Source organism: Spermophilus citellus, assembly GCF_964194105.1.
Source record: "Spermophilus citellus genome assembly, chromosome: 15".
NCBI lineage: Eukaryota > Metazoa > Chordata > Mammalia > Rodentia > Sciuridae > Spermophilus > Spermophilus citellus.
The window spans coordinates 29,121,320-29,148,157 of NC_138195.1; the positions used below are offsets into that span (position 1 = coordinate 29,121,320).

The window sequence follows — 26,838 nt, forward strand, 5'->3', positions numbered from 1 at the left end:
TGATACTTATCATCATAAAGTAATGTATATGATTCTTATCATATACATTATTTTATTTAAAGTCTGTGATGTGTTTGGGTTGTCTTTGACTTCATGATGTTGCCACTTGAAAAAAAAAATTTTAAATTGATGAAATGCAATATGTCATCTCAGAAATCATTTATTTATATTGTCTAATACCTAAAAATTATGGCTAACTCATATAATGAAGATTTCTTTCTGTATCTTCTTGTAGGAGCTAGTTTTTTATCTCTATATTTAGGCCTGAAATTCACTTTCAGTTAATTATTGTGGATGATGTGAGGCAGAGATCTAACTTCATTCCTTGGCATGTTGTCCCAACTTCATTAGTTGAAGATAATTCTTTTCTGATTGGATCAACTTTGGTCCTGTTTTGTCAACCAAGTGGACCTAAATGTTAAGGATGCTATATGAATCCTTAAGTCTATCCCAGATATCTATATGTCTGTTTTCATGTTTCCTTTATGATTCCCTTTGAAATCGTTTTCTTTATTTAATATTAATCATAAAATGTAGCTAATTTATGATTTTGATGTCCCTGTGGGGAAACTTCAAATGGTTAGGACTTTACATTTTTAAAATAGAAACTTATTCATCTTTGGAATCTAAAGTCTAAAAAATACTGTTATTGTCTTCAGTTTCCACAGCATTACTACTTTGTGGTCATAAAATCTTATTCCATGTAAGACTGCAGTTGTTCCTCAAAAGACCTAGGAATACACATGGCTTTTTTGATTTGGCCTTATGTACTGAGTGTTCTAGACACCGAATTAGTGGCTAGATAATTTTTCAAGTTTTTCCTTCTTAAAATCATGGGTTAAGTTTGCAGTTCCATTCTTCCAGTAAGTAAAACACACTCACAAACAAAATGCCAGAGAGGTATCAAGCTCAGTTCTTTAACAAACATATAAGAAGTCAGAGCACCACCTTGATATTGCAGAAGGGAAGCAAATGATCTCTCTGGAACTCAAAATAGCTTCCTTCTTTCAATGTCACATTGCTCCCAGTTTTCTCAATAGTTATGATGATAAATATCTCTGATGTTTTCAAAGTGTTAAATAAAATGATGCTTATCTAAACCTTATCTACATTAATCAGAAATTAAAGAATGAACTCATGTTTCAATTTAAGTGTGTGTGACACAACTTATGAGATTCCCTTTGAATGATCAATTTAGTGCTAAGTTACTCTTTGTAGAAATGTCCTTGTCATTATGACTAGTTGACGGCTTTAAAGGCATCTAATTAATCCCAGGTTATGCCTGTAAATGGAAATTTCCACCTCAGTGGATTTTACTTAGTAAAAATGTTTAAAATAAATAAATAGTCTCCTGAGCAAGATATCTGAGTTCAGAAATATCCTCCCAGCTCTCATTAACATTCATAGAAAAAAAAGTAAAATAATACTGCAAACAGCTGAAAGCATTTGATTAGAAGTCTGTTTTCTTGGTTACAGTATAATATTTAACACTAAACAAAAAAAGATTCAAGTTATAAATCATTTCATTTTGAACTTACGTTTCTGAAAGATTAAAAACTCGCTGAGGATCGCCATTCTCTATAGCATATGTTATTGAGTCTCCCTCTCGATCAGTTGCCTTCAGAAAAAAAAAATCCAATTATCAACTTATTTATAGAAGATTAAAGCTAACTGCACAAAATATCCATTAGTAATTTTAAAAATAAAGATTAAAGCATAGACTAATAGCAAGATGTAGAATAAAGAATTTTGTATTTGATCCCAGTATTTCTAAAAGTACACACTGTTATCATTCAGGAAAATGCAGTAATGATTTTCTTAAAGTTTATGTATGTAATTCAATTTAACTAATTTATTTTAGAGTCTATCTCTACAATTTTTGTTTAGAGAGAGAGAGAGAGAGGGAGAGAGAGAGAGACAGAGAGAGAGAATTTTAATATTTATTTTTTAGTTTTCAGCAGACACAACATCTTTGTTTGTATGTGGTGCTGAGGATCGAACCCGGGCCGCATGCATGCCAGGCAAGCGTGCTACTGCTTGAGCCACATCCCCAGCCCTATCTCTACAATTTAAACAACTGTATTAAATGACACGTGAAGATTATAGTGTTAAAATATTTAAGCAATTTTTTTCTGCTCAAAGTATATCAAGAAAATATTTAAACTGGTAAAACTTGAGTTAAGAATCCTGAATCAGGAATCAGAGAGTCTGATTTCAAAATTAAGTTCCACTTAGGAATTTTAGGATTGTCTCCCAATTGCAACTGTAATAGGAGGTCTATAACAATAATAATGTTAATAGATTTTTGAGGGGTTTAATTGAAAAAAAATATATATATATACACAAACATACAAATATCAAGGCCTACAGACTAACATCTGGCACCTTGTAAACTTTCAATAAACATTGGCTTTTATTTTCTTCTCTTCCTTACTTAAGTTAAAGAAGATAAAACCTATAGCTTTTATCTTGATGTTGAATTTTGTATTTCCACAGCCAAAATATAAACAAACATCCAATTCTGTAGCAATAGAGTTTAGGGTTTGGCCTTCTAAAGCATTCAATAATTTCTTTTTCAAATAAGCCATTGAAGTCACCTTATGCAGTCATGGATGAAGGTAATCTGGATGATATATGAGGGATGTGGAAGGGATTTGTCTGAGCATGTCCCTAGGGGGAGGAGAAATATTCAATAAATTCTAGATGAATTTTACATATATGTTATTGACCAGGTGGAGATATCACCTCTCCCCTGAAAGACATTTCCCTGAAGTTGGCAGGAAATTAGACAGGTTGCTGTGGGGAATTCTTTCAAATCGTTTTGTCTCTGCCCCTAACCAGCTTCAAAATGCAAAGCAGAATAACAGATAAACAAGAATTGTTGCTTTCCTTGCTTCATCATCTTGGTAAAGAGCTGCAACTCCATCCTCCTATTTTCTCAGGTTTCCTATTCTCAACCTGAATGCTCCCTCTTATCCAATTGAACTCATCAGCAAATTCCCTTGGCTCTGTCTAAAATATGTGAATATGGTTGAATCTGAAATTCTTCCCTAATGCCATCCTCCTTGTGGGCTGTAGTAACAGCCACTCTACTAGCAGCCCAGTTTCCCTTTTCCCTTGTACCCTAACTATGCTCAGTTTTTAATCAAGCAAATAAAAAATAAAAAATAATTATTTCTTGGTATAATTAATTTTTTTTCCAAATGCTATTGCATCCTTGTAGACACGCACACGACAATTTTTTTAAAAAATTTACTCAATGGAACTGATAGTAAATTCTTACTATTTCTCTCTTCTTTTCTACTCTCAGCAAAAAAGATAAAGTAGAACTACAAATAATGATACTCAACCAGATTATTTAAAAAACACTGGACTATGCTATGTCTAGAGACTGTATTTATCACTAAAAAGTTTACACTGAATATTTTCTGTTACTTTTCCCTTTTACACATATTTAGTTGTTCTGTTACAGTTGTTCTTTTTTGCTTGTTAGTGTATAGATATTTTTTCCCTTGAAGAAAAATTTATCATCTTACGTTTATATGAAAGTCAGAAGAAACACATTCTGAAACAAGATAGTTTTGTGTACACAATTACAAGTCCAGATTTATGTTGAATCTTTTAAAGTATAAGATCTATTTAAATAAGAAACTTTTGTAGAATAAAAGTACTGTGAATTTTATATAATTTGTGTGTGTGTGTGCGTGTGTATTTATGTCCTTATTTTGTGCTGTTAACGGATTTCAATCCCTGAGGTAAAGTTGTAAGGGTAAAATTTCTAAGCTGATTCTAAACTGCAAAATTAACATGTAAAAGACCCGGGCATCGCAAAGTTCCTCTGCTACCTGAAATTCCTGAGATAGTTAAGACAACGCCCTACTGGCCATTTAGCCTAGGGCCCTGTGCAGTTTATCACAGGGCCCGAACCAATCAGTTTGAATGTGTACCCGCTTAGGAGTGACCAATCACCCCCACCCGCTCTGTTCCCGCCAATGAATGTGCTAATCACGTATCAGAATTGTTGTTCAATTTTCCCGCGGCTCATGATGATTTGTTCTGATGTATGCAAAGCCCACCGCCCTCTCCAAAAAGTGTACTTAAGCTCTGCTTGACCTCTGCTCTGGGCTCTGGGCTGCTCTATCTTCCTGAGTGAGCACAGAGTCCCAACGCGTTGGAACGGATCCCTAATAAATCCCCCTTGCCATTGCATGGAGCTAGTCTCCTGTGGTCTCTTTCTCCGACGCTTCGCCGGACCCTTACAAAGTGAAGTGCTTTTTTCAGTTTACCATTTAAGTATCTCAGGCTATTAAGAGTGCATCAACATTATGCATTCTTCATTATTTTTTTAAACCCTACAGTATAAATGGTCAATTTGTACTATTATTATTATTATTTGAACAGGGGATTGAATCTAGAACACTTTAATACTAAGTTACATCCTCAGTTCTTTTATTTTTTATTTTGAGACGGGTTCTCACTAAGTTTATGAGGTTCTCATTAAATTACAGAGATAGCTTTGAACTTGTTATCTTTCTGCTTCAGTCTCCCAAGTATTTGGGATTACAGGCATGCAGAACTACACCCATCTATTTTTTAATTATCTTAATGTTTCTGTCAGTGCATTATAATTTTTACATACTAGTGAAGTTCACTTTGGCATATTCATGCATGCATGGAATATAATTTGTTCCATTCTAATTTCCAACACTTCTACTTTTCTTTCCCTCCTTCTTCCACTTGTTCCTTTTCTTTTCCTTTACTGATCTTCCTACTATTTATTTATTCTTTATGCATGCTTCATTCTTAAATAAAGTTGGGCCCCTAAATAACATTTAAAAACCCGGGATTTAGAATAAGATTCTTATTTGATGATTTTCTTCCTTTGACTCTGTCAGCAAGTCCTTTATTTTTATTTCAGGGTCTGAAACAAATGATAAAGTAATTAAGAAGAATACATAATTTCTCTGTCAAAAACCTGAAAAGGAGTGGTATGATATACATCCGAGTTTGAAATCTATTATGTACATTAGGTGTTGTGTAAACAACATATATCACTATTTGCTAATATCTGAAGGGGAGAAATAATTCTTAAAAGGAATAATTGGAAGAGGCCACAGAAGCAATGATGCTTAAAGTACTAAAATTTGATTATTTGCACATATGTACCCCAAATATATTTTTCCAAATATTTCAAAATATTTTAGTCAAGCTAACCAGCCATCTCAGAATAACTGCATACTATATATCAAACTACATTAAAATTTTACATGCCTTATCTCATTTGAGCCTCATGGTAACTTCATTGGTAAATAGAAAATGCAGAAGTCTTCAATTACCTCATGATTTCTGTCACCATTTCTTTACAGTTTCTGTAATTTATTTATTTGGATAATACATCTTTTGTTAAAACTACAAATAGTAGTAACTGTTTCATCTTCCTTAGTGTAAATGCATTTCCTATCTCTATTTTGCTGAGCGAAGTCAAATCTGAGCCCCTTCTTCAAGAACTGAAAAGAGAATAAAAGCACTTGTGTTCTTTGGGCTTATCAGGGAATTTACTGGAGGCTCTGGAGCCAGCTACCCAGGTTCCAGACCTGGTTATACCACCTATTTTTAGGCCAAGTGCCTAACTACAAATGAGTAAAATAACAGTAATACCAAACAGTATGCAGTCATTACTTCAACAAATATTTGTGAGTATCATCCTGTGTAAAACACTGGGACTTCAGCAATGAAGGGCACATATGAAAATCTACCCTAGTGCAGCTCACACTATAGTGGTGGAGAACATCGAATTAACACATGAAAAATATAGATCCTTATGTGCTGTAAAAATATACAATGATTCAGGGAGAACATATAATGGAGGGCAGGGCGATGATTTCCCTTTTATATAAAAGTGATCGGAGCAGGTTTATTGAAAATGTGAACTTTTGTTGATCTTTGAAGTAGCTGAGAGAGAAAGTGATAAGGAAAAGAATAGGCAGAGGACCCAGCAAGGGCAAAGGCCATGCAGCGGGGAAAACTACCTGTGAGTCTGAGGAATTGCACGGCTGGGATGGCTGCAGAATACACCTACTTGGTTTTATTTGTCCATTAGCCTCAGGTTAAAGAACGAGAAATGTTTACTGTGAATCCTTAGAAAGTACTGATAGAGAGCAGGAACATGGGAGGAATAGAGGAACTCTAGATAGGGCAGAGGTGTTGGAGGGGAAGGGAGGGGGCATTGGGTAACTAATGATGGTGGAATGTGATGATCATTACTATCCAATGTACATGTATGAAGACAAGAATTGGTGTGAGTATACTATGTACACAACCAGAGATTTAAAAATTTTGCTCTATATATGTAATAAGAATTGTAATGCCTTCTGTTGTCATATATACATTAAGAAATTACATTAAAAAGAGTACTGAAATTTGGCCTTTGGTTTACTGATATATGTTTAAGAACATGATTAGGATAAGTTAGATCTTCCTTTCATTAGTGCTTGAAGGTTGAAAAATAACTTTAAAAAGCAAAGCACCTTCTCTTTCTAGTCAACTCCATAAGATCATGTAACGAATGTATCTGAATTTGAGTCACCAATTTATCAGAGGAATCAATAGGGACACAAAAGTCGTTATTTAAATAAGCAAATTTCTTAGACACTTAAAGAAATTTTCAAAGGGAGCAAATCTCTAAACTAATTTTCTGTCCATGTTGAAGACAAACACAATCATCAAATGCCATCTGGTAGAGTGGACTGTGTGCACACAGAATGATCCTAAACATTTCATAGGATATTAAGAGAAAGTACTAGCCCTCAGGGATTCCAAAATAGATGAAAACAAACAGATTCAGATTATTTTTCTTTTCTCACTTAGGCAAACAAGTTCTGTTTTATGTCAATAAATTACTAACAATCAAGAACTGAGGCTTTCAATTCAGGACAGTGTTTCCAAAATCATGTGGATGCCCACCTGGTGCTAAACTGTTGGCTCTTTAATAAAATAATAGTATTTATGAATACATATCAGTATGAATTAATACATATTTTCCATTTATGTAAAGTTGTATTATTTTTCATTTATAATTCAATCAAAATTCCTTTTCCCAATAAGGTTAAGTAAAACAGTTTATTTAATATTCAAAAATAGTAAATAATAAGATATGTAATGTGAAAATATGAGACTTGGAAATGCAGCTAAATAGATGGATAAAACATAAGTATGCTTCAAAATATCAGAATGTTCAGCACTGAGAAAGGCCATTACTCTCAAACACCTCTTTTCCTTTCATATTTGTATTGATTTATGATCTTTTGCTTAGGAGGTCAAATCAAATGGTTTAAGCTAGGAAAACATAGCAGAGTTTCTGCTCACTGTATTTGAAATGAAGTTTTAAAAATAAGTATATATTTAGTTAGAAATGAATGCTGGTTAAAAGTGAATATACATTTACTTGTTCCATCCAGGGAGAGTTCTATAAATTAGGAAATTTTAAAAGGACAAGTATCTAGATTTTGACCAGATTTGGCAGAATCCATGAAAGGTTAAGTCTCAAAAATTTTTGTTGCACAAAATTGGTAATATAGGAACGCCAAGGAATTTAACAAACTCTAAAATGGACCTGCAATTCTAATTTTGTATATGACTCCAGTAAGTTTCAACAAAATAAAATTTAAAAGTACTAGAAATATTTAAAATAACCCATTTGAATAGTAATCATTCAAATATTTATCTCATAATATATCTCAAACATTACATTTCTCATCTCCATCCTCAAAATAATTTTATCCATCAAGAATTACAATCTTGCCTTTATAGATTATAAAATCTTAAAAGTTAAAAGAGTTACCAAAGTTTGCAAACTACTAAATATAGAAGCATAATCCAAATGCTATGCTCTCTGGGGCTCATTTTCTATCTTTAGCAAAGACCCCTATATACTAAACTCCTGTCAATTATTATTTTGTTTAACAAAAACCAAGCTCTTTATGAAAACATAGGTCTGCTATAATTCTTTTAAGTCTTAAGGAAATTGGAATCCAAGAGCACCTGCAAAAGTTCATTTGACATGAACAAGCAGAATTTATCACAGAGATCTCAGGGAGGCAAAGATGGTTCAACATTCACAAATTAATAAATAAAATATATCACAGCAATAGAATACATGACAAAATTATATCATCATCTAAAAAATGCACAGAAACTATTTGATGAAATTCAGCAGCCTTTATGGTAAAATTCCTTAACAAATTAGGTACCAAAGGAAAGTACCTCAACATAACCAAGGCTATATATGACACAAACCTACAACCAATATCATACCATATGTGGTAAACTGAAAGCATTTCTTATAAGATCTGCAACAAGATAGTTGTATACACTTTTATCACTCTTTTCAACATACAACTAGAAGACTTAACCAGAGCAATTTGAAAGATACAGAAATAAAAGGGATACAAATAGGAAAGTAGGAAGTCAAATTATTCCAGCTTCAATATAATATGATTTTATATAGAGAAAACTAAAGATTACAACAAAAATTATTACAGCCGATTAAAAACTAAATAAAGTTGTAGTACACAAAATCTACATACACATATCAGTAGCATTTTACATTCTAGCAATGGACTAGCAAGAAAGAAATGAAAAAATAGTCCCATTCATAATGGCAACAAAACAAAAACCCCAAACAACAATGACAACAACAAAAACCTAGAAATAAATTCACACAGCAGACAGAGGCCCTTTATAATGAAAATTTAAAAAAAAACTGATGATATTGAGAAGACAAATAAAATGAAAGACCTCTCTTTGCAGATTGCAAAGTGAAAATGATTATATGTCCTTGCTGCCCAAAGTGATTTACAGATCAATGCGATTGCCATCAAAATAGTTAGACATTTTACTCAGAAATAGAAATGATAATCCTAAAATTGATGTGGAAGCACAAAAGAATCCAAAGAGTCAAAGCAAAGTGAAACAAAAAGAACAAAGCTGGAGGCAATATAATACCTGATTTGAGACATTTTAGAGGGACATAGTAACTAAAACAGCCTAATATTGGCATGAAAAACAACACAGTGACCAGTGGAACAGCATAGAGAGTTTAGAAATAAACACATAGTTCTCTAGTCAACTGTTTCTCGGTAACAGCATCGAAAATACTGAAGAAACATTGAAAAAACATGAAGAAGCCTCTTCAAAAATTGTTACTGGAAAAACCAAATTTCCAATCCACTCAAAGTGGATCCAAAACCAAAATATAAGATTGGAAACTATGAAAATACTAGTGAAAATTACAGGGTAAATATTTTATAACACTGGTAGGGGAAACAAGTTTTTTTGCTCCCCGCCCCCCGCCATAAAACCTCAAAAGAATACACAGCAAAAGTAAAAATAGACAATTGTGATTATATCAAACCAAAAAGCTTTTCACAGCAAAAGAAATAATCAGCAGAGTAGAAGATGATCTACGGAATAGAAGAAAATATTTCAAGAACTATTAATTTGATAAAATATTCATTTCCAGAATGTATAAGGATCTCAGAAAACTAAAAAAAATAGCTCCTTCACAATCCAATTGCTTTAGTGAGCTTTTTTGTGCCAGTGACTAAAGGACTGACCAGAACAACTGTAAAGGAGGAAATATTTATTTAAAGGCTCACAGTTTCAGAGGTCTTAGTCCATAGAAGGCTGGCTCTGTTCATAGAGGCTCAAGGTGAGGTAGAACATCAGTGGAGAAGAGTATGGAGGAGGGATGCAGCTCATATGATGATCAGAAAGCAGAAAGAGATAGATCTCCACTTGCCATATACAAATATATACCCTAAAGCTACGCCCCAATTCCCATCTCCTCCAGCCACACCCTACCACTTCAGTTACCAGTCAATCCCTATCAGGGCATTAATCCACTGATTGGGTTATGACTCTTATAACCCAATTATTTCTCCTCTGAACCTTCTTGCATTTTCTCACACATGAGCTTTTGGGAGATATTTCACATCCAAAGCATAACAAAATTTAAAATGTGCAAATAATCTGAATAGATAGTTTTCAAAATAGCAAGCAAATGTACAATAAATATATGAAAAAATGGTGAACATCACCAGTCATCAAGGAAATGAGAAAACAATCTCCAGTAGATAGCAACTCACTATAGTCAGAATGTCTATTATTGCAGGAGAAAAAATAGCAAATGCTGGCAAAGATTTGGAGAAAAGGTTACTCATATATTACTTGTCAAAATGTAAATTAGTACAGCTATTTTGGAGAACACTATGGAAGTTGTTTAGAAAATTAAATATAGGTCAAAATATGTTCCAGCTATTCCACCTCTTAGTATAAATTCAAAGAAAAAATATATCAGCATATCAAAGCAATACCTGCATTCCCATTTTTATTATAGTACCATTCACAATAGTCAAGATCTGAAATAAAACTCAGTACTCATCTGTGGATGAATGGATATAAAAACCATGATCCATACACACAATCGAACATTATTCAGTCTTAAAAAACTTTGTGGTAAAATGGACAGAACTGGAGGACATTATGCTAAGTAAAATAATTTTTACACAGAAGGCAACTTTCATATGTTCTCTCTTAGATATGAAAATTAAAAATTTGGTCTTAAAGTAGGAGAAAGTAGAGTAATAATTATTAGAGGGAGGGGGCATAGAGGGAGGTTGGATAATAAGTACCAAACACAGTTTGATAGGAGGAATAAGTTCTAGTGTTATCCAGCACAGTTAGGTGACTACACATCACAAAAGCCTACTATGTATTTATAAAGAATTAGAAGAGAAGAGTTCAAAGTTTCCAAAAAAAAAAAAAAAGTCACAATAAGCAGTGTAAATGCTACTTGCTCTGCTTTGAGCAATATACATTTTACACATGTATTGAATTACCAGAAACTACCCCATAAATATGTACAATTATTACATGCCAATTAAAGAGAAAAATACCAAAGATAATTTTGCCATGAAAGAAACATAATGCATATTTGTAATTTGGTTCTTGCAAAGTAATCACAATAATTATGTTATAATTGGGGAAATAAATTAGAAAAATATGAAAAAATGAAAAAGAAATGTATTTGGGGAATATAAGAACTTTCACTTTTCATTTAAAAACAGTAGTATTCACATTCCATGAAAGAAAGGTACAGGACATATTGATTTCCCTCTGAATTTCAAGATTCACACACAGAATAAATGTAAAATTCTCAGTCTTTCTCACTTCTGCAGGTTATGAAAGACCTATCTTGGCACTTCTTGTGATGGGAAGGGCAAACTTAGTGCACTGAATGAAGTAAAATATCGCAGATGCAGATTTGTTTGCATTTTAATCAACTGTATTTACACTTTAAAAAGTGCTTTGTTTTGTATTATATCCATTCCATATGGGTATTACCTTCAAATTTGAAGCAGAAGAGATTGTGTGTGCATATAAATTCTCTTCTACAGTTGAAGGAATCAGAACTTTTTTAGATAAATGGTTAAATCCAAGGCTGCGATAAGAAAAAATAAACATAAAACAAAATGAATCTGAAAAATCTTGTTAAACCAGAGAACAGCAGAGAGCTCAAAGAATGCAGGGAATGTGTTTAGAAGATAAAGAAACCTACTCAAATGGACCCATCCAGAACAATTCTGGGACAATTTAAACACCAAAAAAATTAATGATGTTAATAGTACATCATTGAACACATTTACTAAAAAATTAGACCTGTAAATCTTAGCAATGGGATGGTTTTAGAAGGCAAAGTCTTTGAAAGTTGCCTTAGATAAGGGCATTAGAGTGGAACCCTGCTGTGGCATTAGTGACCTTAAAGGAAGGGGTCCAAACCAGATGGCTTCCTTTCTTGCCTGAGCAGGCAGCAAGGTGAGCCCTTGCTGGAACTGACCATTCTGGAAATTGGATCTCAGATACCTCAGACTTAAGTACTCTGAGAAATAACATTTGTTGTTTAAACCACATGTCTACATTTGAAATAGCATTTTGTTTAGATATTTTGTTGAATGTTACAGTATTTTTTTTTTGTAGCACCCTGAGCTGATTGAGATAAATGGCTTGTAATTCTTTGAAGAAAACTGAAATCTGTGCCTTCAGATTGATATCAGTAAAAACAATGAATAAATACATGAGGGAGAAACAAATGTTTTTTTTTCCCCCTCTACATTAAAATACCTACCAATAAATGTAGAAGAAATCATGGTGTTAGAAAATCATCATTTGGCGATGCTCATATTAAATCAGTCAAGAAACATTAATAGATGTTAAAAAATAATGGGCAAAATCATTAAGAAAAGAATATTTGCAGTTTCAAAGTATGTCATGATAGTACTTTGAAAATTAACTTTGATTAAGGTGTCAATAATAGCATTAATTGTAATGGAATAAACTAAATTTCTCTACTGCCACATAAGATGCAATAAGTGAAATATAGCTTATCATCAGTTCATAGTCATTCTTACTGAATGACTAATTATGAGTTTTCAGTAAGAATGGAAATTGGACTTAAATCTTCATAAGTAACAGGGTCACAAGAGTAAAGGTAGCATTGTTTCAGACTGAGGAGACTGAAGAAATATAGCAAGTAAATGTAGCATGCAATCCTGGCTTCGATCATCTGGCTGTCAAAGATACTATGAGAGAAACTGGTGAAAGTTCAATGCAATCAGAAGGTTAGATTGAAGTAATGTATCAAAGTCATTTCCTGATTTTAATGGCTAAGTTGTACTTCAATGGGAGACTGGTTTTTAAAAGAATTATAAATTGAAGTTTTTGGTGGTCATGGTAACTTATTCTCAAAGATTTTAAATAATTCTGATATCTTTTCTGGAAGTTTTATGGTGTTACACAGGAAAAATTAACATAGAAAAATATCATGCATACTTATGACAATGGTAAAACCTCCTATATGTAAATTGTGTGTATGTGTAGATTACACATAAATATATAAACATATACATCAATACATATGTATCTCATATTGATTGTATGTGGCCCTGAAAGAAAAAAACATGGAAAGACATTTACCAGGAAGTAAATATGGGTTATCTTGAGAAGTAAAGCTGGGGAATTATCTAGGGTAAGCAGACAAGGAGCAGGGAGTGAAACAAAAATGGAAAATAAAAAATAAAACTGCAGGGCTAGGATGTGGCTTGGAGATTGGGAGCTTGCTAATCATGTGTGAATACCTGGGTTTAATCCTCAGCACAAGAAAAAAAGAGAAAGAGAGAAAGAGAGAGAGAGGGGGGGGGGAAGGAACCTGCATACTAAAGAAATAATCTGCACGATTATATTTATTAATGTATGAATATTTATTTTAATAATATAACGAAATAAGAAAAAAAGAGCACAACATCTCAGTCTTTTTAGCCCGATACTTTTGGCATTAATCTTTGAATTTTCTATCTTGATTCACAAAGGCAGCTTGTAATTCCAAATCACTTAACACAGGATGGTTAAATTAGGACAATCAAGTTTTGCTGCTCCTTTTAACTATTTGTTTACAAATCAGAATTAACTATCTTTATAGATAATTAATTATGTTAAACAGTGGAGTCAAACCTTTATTGCTATAGGAATATTCTTCCATCTCTAAAATTTATGGTTCCTGAATCAGAAGCTTTAAAGAAATAATCTTTGCTCTTTTGTGTAAGGCACTGCACCTTGTGAGTAGAAGGTAGAAAAAAAAAAAAAGAGATGAAAAAGATATCTCTTTTCCCTATTTTCTTTTAAACTACTATTGAATTTTGTGACTCTCCATTTTAATAAAGAATTCAAAATGAGAACAAAAAACATATCATTGAATTCTTCAGTTTTCTTAAGTAACTCTTCTAATGCAAATATCCCCTGTTTATTTTTTTTAATTCAAAATAAATTGTTTTCTCAGCTGCAAATCAACTAATTCCTGCCAGTCAGCAGTGAAACACCATAGGCCCTCCTCAAGATCAATTGGGTCTCCTGTTCTCTTTAATATCTAATGCATCATTTCCCAAGCCTTTCAAAATATTCCCATTACAGGCCACAAATCCTTACATTGCAGAATACTTTAGGTGAAAAAAAAAAAAAAAACCTTTCATTTAAAATGAAATGAGTATTTACAGTTAATCTAAACTCAGGAGAAGTAAGAATATAAAACCTAGGGTTACAGTTCAGCACAGTTCAGGAAGTCTCTTGTAAGTCTAGAACCTGTAGAAGGAGGGCACCTGTACTTATTAAGTACCAGGCTGAATTTTTCTTTAATCCCTGGAGAAAAGTTTGTGTTTAACAATTTAAAAATAATTTAAGCTTGCTGGGATGCAGAACAAAACTGAAAATCTTTCCTCACACTCCAAACCCTGATGTCACAGGTTTTACTCGTGATTTTAGCATATTTTGTGCTGCTCGAAGCAGTTTTAGGGGCTGCCACTTGCCAGGGAGAGAAATAATTTCAGGGAAATTAGGTTCTTGTAATAGCTAAGAGCTGGTCATGCTCTGGGATTTCTCCAAATTCAAATTCAAACATTTTAGTAATCATAATGTGTTTGTATAAGAATGTACAGATAGAGTGAACTTTACAGTTGGGGAGATACTTTTTATTATATTTCTTGTGTAGAGTCAGAAACTGAACTGCTAAGGATGTTTTGCTTGCTCCAGATCAAACAACAATACATTCAGCAGGCTTAAGCATTCATTTCGAGTCTTCTCACTTTTCAACAACCTCATTCTTTTCTGAGGCCACAAACCTGCATGCCCATTGGCCCCACTTTGATAGTCTCTGCATCTTAGAAAGTATAGATGTACTTTGAGGAATCTCTATGTGCTATGGAGAAAGGCTGCCAGAGACTCTTCCCTGATTCACATGCATTCAGAGGCACACTTTGTCAGAGGGAGAGTCCTAGTTTCCCATCAATATTCTCACATATTAGTTCACCAAAGGACAGCAATACATTGTAAAGGCATGGAACATCAAAAACGTCTCTAGAGAAAAAACTTAAATCTTAAAATTGTTCTTTTACTTCTAATTAGACTCAAAAATTTTTTAATTATTGATTTGGACTTTGCAGGGAGTATTTATTATATTTCATTACTTAAGTATATATTCGTTCAGAAAACTCTGTGTTCTCTCATTTTCTTTATTTCACCTTGAAGCTGCTCAAGCCCAAATAGCTCATTTCAGAGGTAATCAGGAACAAGATGGTTGTTATCATCTTTATGTCCTTACTTTCAAGTCTTTTTCAGAATCTACATAGAGCTAAACATAAGAGTAGGAAAAAAGAAAAGCCAGAGACTGATGGCATGTTTGAAAGTTAGTTTCAGTTTTCCTTGAAATCAGATCAACCTGACAGTCAACAGATCTTTATTGAGTACATAGTACATGGTTCCAGAATTGCTCTAGTTACTAAAGATGCACTAGCAAATGAAATAGAGACTCTGATTGGAGACAGAAAACAGGAAAAAAACAGAGAAAAGTAAAAGGAGTGTTGCAAAATATTGAAATTGTGGAAATATCCTGGGAACAACCAGATTTGTTGATCAATTAGAAATGAGAGAGAGCCATGGGAAAGAAAAACTCATAAATGACTTGAAAGGCTCCAGTCAGAGAATCTGGAAAGGAGAATTTTCCATTTACTGAATAGGAGGAAATGCCGGAGGATCACTTGTTTTCTTGGGAGAGGGAAAGTGAGTATCAGTGCTAAATATAGGCTAGGTTAATTTTGAGATGCCAAGATAATAGTATGAAGCTCATTCTACTATCCTTTTTCAAGAAATGAGGAATGATTTTTTTTTCAGATTTATAGGTTTATTTATTTATTTATGGTGCTATGGATCAAACTCAGGGCCTTGTACATGCTAGGCAAATGCTGTACCTTTTAAAACTTTTATTTATTTATTTATTTTTATGTCTTATTTTTTTATTTTTTTTTATTGGTTGTTCACAACATTACAAAGCTCTTGACATATCATATTCCATACATTAGATTGAAGTGGGTTATGAACCCCCAATTTTACCCCAAATGCAGATTGCAGAATCACGTCGGTTACACATCCACAATTTTACATAATGCCCTATTAGTAATTGTTGTATTCTGCTACCTTTCCTATCCCCTACTATCCCCCCTCCCCTCCCCTCCCATCTTCTCTCTCTACCCCATCTACTGTAATTCATTTCTCTCCTTGTTTATTTTCCCATTCCCCTCACAACCTCTTATGTGTAATAGTGTATAGCAATGAGGGTCTCCCTTCATTTCCATGCAATTTCCCTTTTCTCTCCCTTTCCCTCCCATCTCATGTCTCTGTTTAATGTTACTCTTTTCTTCCTACTCTTCCTCCCTGCTCTGTTCATAGTTGCTCTCATTATATCAAAGAAGACATTTGGTATTTGTTTTTTAGGGATTGGCTAGCTTCACTAAGCATAATCTGCTCTAGTGCCATCCATTTCCCTGCAAATTCTATGATTTTGTCATTTTTTATTGCTGCATAGTACTCCATTGTGTATAGATGCCACATTTTTTTAACCATTCATCTATTGAAGGGCATCTGGGTTGGTTCCACAGTCTAGCTATTGTGAATTGTGCTGCTATGAACATCGATGTGGCAGTATCCCTGTAGCATGCTCTTTTAAGGTCTTTAGGGAATAGTCCGAGAAGGGCAATAGCAGGGTCAAATGGTGGTTCCATTCCCAGCTTTCCCAGGAATCTCCAAACTGCTTTCCAAATTGGCCGCACCAATTTGCAGTCCCACCAGCAGTGTACAAGTGTACCCTTTTCTCCACATCCTTGCCAGCACTTCTTGTTGTTTGACTTCATAGTGGCTGCCAATCTTACTGGAGTGAGATGGTATCTTAGGGTGGTTTTGATTTGCATTTCTCTGAGTGCTAGAGATGGTGAGCATTTTTTCATGTACTTGTTGATTGATTGTATATCCTCCTCTGAGAAGTGTCTGTTCAGGTCCTTGGCCCATTTGTTGATTGGGTTATTTGTTATCTTATTGTCTAATTTTTTGAGTTCTTTGTATACTCTGGATATTAGGGCCCTATCTGAAGTGTGAGGAGTAAAAATTTGTTCCCAGGATGTAGGCTCCCTATTTACCTCTCTTATTGTTTCTCATGCTGAGAAAAAAACATTTACGTTTAATTAAGTCCCATTTGTTGATTCTTGTTATTAACTCTTGTGCTATGGGTGTCCTATTAAGGAATTTGGAGCCCGACCCCACAATATGTACATTGGAGCCAACTTTTTCTTCTATCAGACGCAGAGTCTCTGATTTGATATCAAGCTCCTTGATCCATTTTGAGTTAACTTTTGTGCATGGCGAGAGAAAGGGATTCAGTTTCATTTTGTTGCATATGGATTTCCAGTTTTCCCAACACCATTTGTTGAAGATGCTATCCTTCCTCCATTGCATGCTTTTAGCCCCTTTATCAAATATAAGATAGTTGTAACTTTGTGGATTAGTCTCTGTGTCCTCTATTCTATACCATTGGTCCACCCGCCTGTTTTGGTACCAGTACCATGCTGTTTTTGTCACTATTGCTCTGTAATATAGTTTGAAATCTGGTATAGGAATGATTTCTTTATATACTGAAAATGTTGCATACTGAGAGACTTCAACTGTCATTTGTATCCAGAGACTGCCTCATTGGAAGAAAATCATCTTGCCCAAGGTCAAAGCACTTTGTGAAGCAACCTGCAACTAATGAATCAATGATGCAAGATATATAAAGGACCTGCCTCCTTGTCCTAACCTTATAACTCTGAAGAGTAATCTGAACCATAGAGTCTTCTTGGGTTCAGTTAAGGGATTAACTGGGAATACACTGAAGTTCAACTTCTCCCTAAATCAGACCTTCCTTCCTTCTCCCTTCCATAGAAAATGATTCCAAAACTACTCTGTCATGGCTTTGTAGTTTTTTGACCAAAAAAAAAAAAAAAAAACAGTAAGAACAAATGAGAGGAGAAACAATATATTTAGGGCTTCCAGTTTCAGAGGTGTCAATCCATAGATGACCAACATCATTGCTCTGGGTTTGAGGTGAGAGAGAATTTTATGGTGGAAGGGCATGGTGGAGGATCACTGCCCCACTCACAGAAGCCAGGAAGCAGTGAGAGTGAGGGCAAAGGAGTCACAGGAAGATTAACCCTAAAGACACACATACTGTGATTCACCTCCTTTAATACACTTCACCTGACGAGAGTTGCTACCCTATTAGTCCATTTGAACTAGGATAAGCTCATTAAATTACAGCTCTCACAATTTAATTATTTCACCTCCAAGCATTCCTTCATTGACACAGGGGCTTTAGGGGGACACCTCATATGGAAACCAAAACACACCCCTAACTTCAAAGGAACCTTATCTTAAGGCCTTCTTTCCTTAACCCAACCCAAAACCTGTGGCTTCTTAACATCCACAGGGAATTACTAAGCTTACAGTTGGACATGAATCTAACATTTTAGGATGAGAGCTACACTGGAAATACAGATTGTAAGTCATGGGTATATAACAATTTGAACCCATTAAATAAGGGTAAATAAATTTAGGAGTGAACTTAAGTGAGAAAGAAGAGGTTACAAAATTGAGTCTAGGGGCTTATCAACTTGTAAAAGTCAAAAGAACTATCAAAAAAGACTGTTCTAGGGAATCAAGAGAGAATGAGAAAATCCAAAGAAATTGTGATGTTCTGAAAGTTAACTAAATAACATTTTGTCACATCTTGCTTATGGAAAGATTAAGAAGAAGAATTACCTTAGCAATAATGAATGGGCATTCAGATCACAAAGAGAATAATTCTGGTAAATAAATGTATCTGAGAACCTGGTTACATTAGGGTCAAGAGATAATATTAGGAGGGAGAATCACCAACACTTCTCCAAAATACTATGAAGAATAAATTTAAGAAGATACCACATCGAAAAGAAGCACGAAATTGTGTAAGTGGCTAGGTGGGTTCACGAGATCAAGGAAGATTTTGCCGTTGGTCTGCATTAATTGCAAGATATCATAGCATATTTAAATGCATATGTAAATAAAAAAGAAATTCTTGTGAAGCAAAAGGAAAATGACACTTCTTGAGAAGTAGGCTTGAATAGACAACAGTAGACATGGATAGAATCCAACAGAGTGTGATCAGGGTCAGCCTTAAGAACCCAGAATTACCGGATGCCACATTTTCCAATTTACCCTGGTCCTCACAAATTAGGTTGCCAGTCTGAGTGTTAATGTTGTCCAATGTCATTCCACAAATTGGGTATTATAGATCATGATGAGATAAGAAATTACAGTCATGTTTAGAAACAGTGATTTGATAGTGATTTTTTTTTTAAGAGAGAGTGAGAGAGGAGAGAGACTGAGAGAAAGAATTTTTAATATTTATTTTTTAGTTCTCGGCAGACACAACATCTTTGTTGGTATGTGGTGCTGAGGATCCAACCCCGGCCACAGGCATTCCAGGCGAGCGCACTACCGCTTGAGCCACATCCCCAGCCCCTGATAGTGATTTATTATCTGCTGACTCTGATAGCAAAAAAAGAGGTGCTTCATTTTTATGTCTTTTTACCCATTTTCCTAGCAATTCAAATAAATGTGTCCTTTATCAGAGAGGCTTTGAGAAGCACTGATCTAGTATGCAAATGAAGGGGACAATTTAAATTGGAAAACAATGCTGATTTTTAGTTACAGAAGTAAAAGCAAAACACATACAAAACAGGTGCAGAAATTGAGAAATGTAGTGGTGTGAGCATGTTAAAGTATTTATTTAAGTGTGGGAAGAAAATACACAGAAGGAGAAATGCTAAATACAGGTTTTCTCTTTTCCCCCATTTTGAAAATTTTCAAAATGAATGTGAGAACTTGGCTTGCTTCTATACCTCATTTTCTAAGCCACCAGTCCTTTCTGGGTGGAAAATAAAATGATTTTCACCTACTTCCTGTGTGCCTCACCAACTTCTTCTTAAAGTATAAATCAGAAACAGAAATGAAGCCTAACTCAATTAAAAGCAATCATATAAGTCATAGCCTGAATCCCTTTTGTGCAAAGTTTAAATATTGTTTAACATGTTTATTTTTTACTTATAGAAAGAAGGATCAAGAACAAATTATTTGGACATAATTATTATTTTTTAATTTTTTTAAAGTTGGATACAATATCTTTACTTTGTTTACTATATTCATTTTTTATGTGGTGCTGAGGACTGAACCCAATGCCTCACACATGTGAGGCAAGCGCTGTATCACTGAGCTATAACCCCAGCCCCTGGACATAATTATTTAAATGGATCAAACCTAGGATTCGCTTTTCCTTTCCTAATCTCCCTGACACCTCATGCCTATAAGCACATTGTTGTCTATGGAAGATTTAGGTAGCACTAAATTATTCTTTGGGAAGAGGAAGATACATATATGAATAGAAAATATACCAAAATAGGTTTCCTCACTGTTGATGGCTTTATATGCCCAGAGATTAAAAAGTATCCTTAGATAATACACATGCCATAGTGTCAAGGGGATCAAAAAATTTTGGAAACTTGAATTTACCTTAATATATGCTTTAAAGGAGAAATACAGATCATTATGAATGTGGTAAATTTTTTGCAAGAAGTGCATGCTTCTCATTTTGAGTTGTTCTCTCTAGCCCTCATCATCTCCCTCATATCTATCTATCCACCAATTCAGCTCACATACAAAATATAAATTGTTTACAGTTAGGTAACCAATGTCACTGTTCAATGTATTTGGCTGTGTCATGTACACACATGACATTATCCTTTAAAAAAGACAACATTAATGATAAAAGTACCATTTGAAATCTATTGCAAAGAAAGATGAAAAAATGAACTTCCCCACATGTAAGCTTGAAAAATAGAGTAAAATGCATGAAACTTCTATTCTATTTCTCTCACTTATCATAATCAGGAGGGTAATCTACTAAATAGGATAAATCTTACATAATGTAATTAAAAGGAAAATGGCCATTTTTTAGTACAACCTGCAATATTCAGCTATACAATACATTAAGAAAAACAGAATGCTCAAAGGAAAACTTTTTTTGATTAGAGAAGAGCAAATCCCCAAATAAAGTATCCAAAGTGATCCTCGTAATATAAATGACATTGTAAATTCTGTAGTTCGAGGGCTGTGATTCATGTGCACTGTGCCTGCACCAGCTGCAAAACACTCATGAATCATAAACTCCTGTATCATCTTAAGGGCAAAAATTCATCCTATTTTATAACAAATATTCATAAAAAAAGTGAAGAAAAATAAAGAGTTGAAAGAAACCCTAAAACTTCTATAACACTTCAAAGATGTTAGAAAAACAAATTAGCAACTAGGACAGGACCTGTGAATACAAAGGGGCACACTATAAGACAGGTTGCATTTAATTCAAACTTTTTGGAAAGGGATCAATTTTGTAGTGAGATCAAGGCAGCAGAAATTTTTCTTCAGAACCAAAAAATAATAATTCCTTGAGGCATATAGGTTAAATTACAACTTTTTGAAAATATTTAAAACATGAGATAAATAAATTAAGATGAAAAGAAAATGCATACTGCAAACTAACAAAATATTTTACACTTATACCAAGGTAATGCATGCTTATTCCCTCTGGTAACAAAGGGTGACAACATTCAACTTCTTGGTCTGTTTCTCACTGTTTTCTATTTTCTCCTGCTATTTGTCTCTGAGCCATTATACCTGCAATTGCTGTTTCTAACAAGGAGAAACCAGAAAAAGGAAAAAGGATCAAACTGTCAGAGTCAGTCAGCTTACACATAGATGGAACCACAACCGTAAAGCAGTGGCTAAACTAATTTTTCTTCTGTCAACTGGACATCATCTGTATAATATTTTTCTTCACTGTGGTAAAGAATCATGAATCAAACAGAAGACATTAAAATCAAGGATGATTAAGCCAATGCTAGAAAGAAAAATAATGACTAGCTGTCTCAAAAGATCTACTCTAATATTGAAGGGATTGTCAGCTAGTCCAAGTAAAGCTTAAGGGACTAGGTAAACCTCAGTCATTAGGAAAGGCAGTTAGCACAGAGACAGTAGGATCAGACAGCTTGCTTTGAAATCCAACCTCTGCAACTGGCTTCTCTTTGACATTGGAAATGCTGCTTCATGCCTTTCCTGGAGTATTAATCCACTCTTTGGTGTATATCCAAAGGACTTAAAATCATCATACAACAGTGACAGAGCCACATCAATGTCTGTAGCAGCACGATTTCCAATAGCTAAGCTATGGAGCCAACCTAGGTGCCTTTCAACAGATGAATGGATAAAGAAAATGTGTTATATGCACACAGCTGATTATTAGTCATAAAGAATGAATGTTGGGTGTATGTCAACAATAAAACCTAGGTCTCCTTAGGAAATAATAAGTAAAGAATTTAAGGTAAGGAACTTAGTGTCTGATTCAGTGTTAAGTCACAATAAGTGGCTAGCTATTTATATTTTGAGGAGGATAATGACCACATGGAGAATTTTATGTTAAGAAAAGAGGATTATGCTAATGATGCTTGGATGGAGGGAAGAAAATGAGAACTATATGTAGAAGTAATTGGGAGGGAAACAATTGTTCTTGTTAGGAATGTAAGTGACATGTATTTGAATATAACACAAAATATTCCTTGGTAGAATTGCCTTATCTTTATTGTGATTAAAATAGATAAAAAAAAATCCAGAAGAGGAAGGAATCTGGTATCATTAATACATTTTATTGATTTAATATTTTAATAAATTAGGTCCATATCTAGAAAATTCCTTAAGCAACTCAAGAATGGATTTGTTTCATTTGCCTATTCCTGTGACATAAAAAAAAATGCCCACCATGGCAAAAGTCAAGCTAAGAGTTGAAAAGAGATGAACAAAACTATCTTCCATGGCTTTGGGGCTCTTACACAACAATGTATCAGGTTTCACTGTTCCAAATTATATATATTTGTGCTTATGAGCAATATTTGAAAATCTCTGGAAGAAAAAAAAATCTTATCTAGCACTAGCCATGGTCAGTGTAAGGTCCTTGCTTAGCATCAGGACAGCCATCTTAAGTGTCATCTTTAAGTGACAGCTGCCATTTAAAAAAATAATAATAATTTTGCTTTCTTGGCCAATGGCTTTCTGAGAAAAGCTCATCATTCCCTTGTAAAAACCCAACTCTTCACTGCCCACATTAGGACATGCCCAAGGGCGTATCACCATTCCGTCATACCAACCTCACCCTTAACCACGCATTAGGATCCACCTGGATCTAATCCCTGAGCCTGCCCCATAAAAGCTCCAAACCCCAAGCCTGTTTTGCCTCTCTCTGTCTATGGAAAGATGGCCTTTATTTGTCATCTCTGATAAATAAACTCTGGTGTGTATCTCTGCCTGATCTCTGTCTTTCATTTCTTACTCACCTGTCTCCCCGGTTCCTGGCTTTCCTTTCATGGGTGCCAAAGCCCAGAATCAGGTTCCTTGGTGTTGCTGTTCCCCTCTTTGAGAGTCACTGAACATCCCTGGACCCTGATCTGAATTCTATCATGGGACCAGGCCCTTCATTCTGCCAAATGCCCTTTCTGTACCCACCACTGGATATTCTAGGTAAGACCCCTGTCTCTGGTGGAGCTAAATGACCTATAAGTCTTGGGAAGTGACTATTGATTGTCTAGCACTCCCAGGGTTATTGTGTGGTCAAAGGCACCCCCAGCCACAGCTTTCACAGCTATGGCTGACCCCTACTGTCAACTGGGTCGATAGGTGATCTTTTATTTGGGTCTAGGTTTTGAAAAAAATCACAGAGGATGGTTGGGAGTTGTTCCAGGTGAGACCTCTTGGCCTTGGGTTAATCACCACAGCTTTTGCCCCTAGGTAGACCTGGCCAGGTGCCCAAGTGCCTCTACGGGCCCTGCCCCTGACACTTACCCAGCAGTGGTGATGACCCCCTAAGCATAACCATCTCCCGACTGGATGATAGTAGAGACTGGAGGATGCCCCACCTCTAAACTCACCTCCTGCATCTCATCATGGTTGGCTCCTCATCCATTCCCTCCCACAGTCCTCTAGGCTGCCTCCTCATTAACCTAGGGTCTCTCTCTCTCACCCCAGACCTAAACCCCCCAAAACTTATTCATTTGTGCAATCAGACTCTGCCCTCAATATCCTTTGAACTCTAAATGGCCACTTAATGGCATTCTATATTCCAATATTATCAGGGATGTTTTCAACTATTGTGAGCATTGTGGAAAATGGAAAGAGATATATTATGTTCAGGCTTTCTCCTCTCTACATTCTAAGCCCTCTCTCTACAACTCTTGCTCTCCCGCACAAGTCCTTTTAGATCTCACCTCCTCTAGGCCTGCTTAGAAAGGGACATAAGATCCTACCCAGGACTCCTCCTCCTTCAACCCAACTGAGGAGTCCCCACCATACCACAATTCTCTTTTTGATGAAGCCACCACAGCAACTGTTGCCTATGCCCCTCCATCCTTCTCTCCTCCTGCTACACGCTCATGAGCTGCTACTGCCCAACCCACATCTCTGTCCTCTAAGCAAGATGGCTGGGGTAGATGGTGTAATCTGGGTTCATAAGCCTTTCTCTTTATGAGATCTTTCACAGATAGAAAAGCGGCTTGGGTCCTATACTTCAAGCCCCACCATAAATATCAAAGAGTTTTAATATCTGACACAATCATATGGTTTGACCTTCTATGATGTCCATGTGATCCTGTCTAACACTCTCCAGCCCAAGGAGTACAGCCGAGTGTGGGAGCAAGCTAGAAATTATGCTTATGAGATACATCAGAACTCCCTGCCCATCCGATTGTCACTGAAGCAGTTCCTGATCAGAATCCCAACTGGGATTATAAATCGCCTGGAGGAGTAACTAGTAGAAACCAATTCATTGTTTGCCTCATGGCAGGACTTAAAAAGGCAGCCCATAAGGCTATCAATTATGAAAAGCTCCAGGAAGTCATTTCAAGTTAAAAATGAAAACCCTTCAGCATTTTTAGATTACCTCACCAAGGCTTTATTGCAATATACTTATCTGGACCCTGAGATTCCAGATGGGAGACAACTACTAAAGACCTACTTTTTCTCCCAGAGTTTCCTGATATTAAGGTCAAACTAAGGTGCCTTGAGAGGGGGACCCTAATTCCCCAAGCTGAGGTTCTGGGAGTGGTCATTAAGGTTGTATAATGGGAGAGATGAGAAGGCCCATAAGCAGAAATATCAGATGCTCGCTGAATCCATCTTTCTGGCTTCCACATCTGTCCCTGGTTCCACTGGCCCATGGAAGGATCCCTGGGAACCACCTGGACCCTGTTTTAAATGTGGTCACATGGGCTCATGCATGTCCCAAGCCTCAAAAGCCTCCGGGCCCTTGTCCTAAATGCCATTAGGAAGCACACTGGACCATTGACTGACCCTGAGCCCATAGCGGCTCCCGGCAATCCATTCCTTCTGGTTCCCCTTTCCAACCCTCTCAGGACTGGCTGCAGAGGACTGAGGAAGCCCAAATCCCCATGACCTGGCCACTACCATCAGGCTGCCAGAACCCAGGGTAACTCTGCATAATTTAGGTAGGCCTGTCTCCTTCCTCCTAGACACCAAGGCTATATATTCAGTCCTCAAGGAGTTCTGGGGGCCTACTACCAACCCTTACAGACACCTAGCCTTGTTCGCACTTTTGGCTCTCTAGTTTTCACCCACTCCTTTTTGGTCATTCCTCAGCGCCTTGTTCCCTTTATGGGAAGGAACATCCTCACAAAGTTGGGGGCCATGTTTTCCTTCTCCCCTCATTTATGCTTCCACCCAGATTCTCCTGCTACTCCCATGACCCTCACCCTTACCTTAGGACCATCCCCTATTCCATCTGCCAGCACCTTCCCATTACCCCCTTCCAAGGTAGACCCTACTGTCTGGGATGTTTCTAGCCCTTCTATCACCTCACACAAGGAGCCCATTCATATTCGTCTCAAAACCTCCCTCCATTTTCTGGCCCAATCACAATACGGCTCTCCCTCCTTGCTGCTGCTGTCCCTCTCTTTTTGCAGGAAGCCTTGTCAGGCTCCTGACGATAAACCTGCTTCTTATCGAGCTGTGTGTGTGATTAGTCCCGCGCCATTTTTCTTTCATTGATGTCAGTGACTGGTTCACGTTTTCCCATTAGCTTTGCTCTCCACTCTGGGATTAGCTCAGCTTTGGCATCCTGGTGTGAGGGCCCAGGACAATTACCACACACCTTCTTCCATTCACCAAGTGATCTTCTTCCATTCACCAAGTGATCTTCTTCTTCATTCACACTCTGGTCTCATTTGGGTAACTGATTTTGCCCATCCCCTCCCCTCCTCCTCCTAAGTTTACTCCCTAGAGACAGCAGTGAAAGTTAACTTAGATCTTGGGCCAGCACCAAGAGTTTTGCTTGACTTTACCATTTCTTCCCCTTGGCAAGTCCACTCTAGGGTTGGTTCTCAGCTCATCAGCAGAGCTCACAAAGGCTCTGGCCAGGCAACCAAGGCTCTCTACAGGAAAAGCCCGGGAATAGGGAAGTAGCAGGTGACTCACTTCTCTGGGTCCCAGACTCTAGCTCACCACAGGGAACTCCCAAATTCCATCTGACTCACCTCTCAGCTGCCTCCTCATCCACTTAGTCCCACTCGGTTTGGCTCCTGGTCTAAAGGCCCATTGACCAATTGAATCTTCCAATATTTCTAACTTTTTCGAGCACTCAGGAAAATGGAAGAAAATCCCTTATGTTCAGGCTTTCACTTTTCTTCATTCTAAGCCTTCTCTTTGCTCTTCTTGCTCCCCTTCCCAGCTTCTACATGCCACTCAAGTTCTGGATTCCTCCAGAGACCCTAGTTCTAC

The 26,838-nt window shown here is 36.0% G+C and overlaps 1 protein-coding gene across 12 annotated transcripts in view; it reads right to left on the minus strand.

The window, feature by feature from the left end:
- Positions 1-26,838, minus strand: part of PCDH15 (protocadherin related 15) — a gene marked incomplete at both ends in the record, with an annotated part of 726,342 nt that overhangs the window by 218,499 nt on the left and 481,005 nt on the right. For 11 of the 12 annotated variants that reach the window (XM_081268810.1, XM_081268808.1, XM_081268818.1 and 8 more), the window contains one exon: positions 1,539-1,618. The exons of the other annotated variant lie outside the window; for it this stretch is intronic. In XM_081268810.1, coding sequence (XP_081124936.1) covers positions 1,539-1,618 — 80 coding nt within the window. The remainder of the gene's footprint in view (positions 1-1,538; positions 1,619-26,838) is intronic. 12 annotated transcript variants of the gene reach the window in all.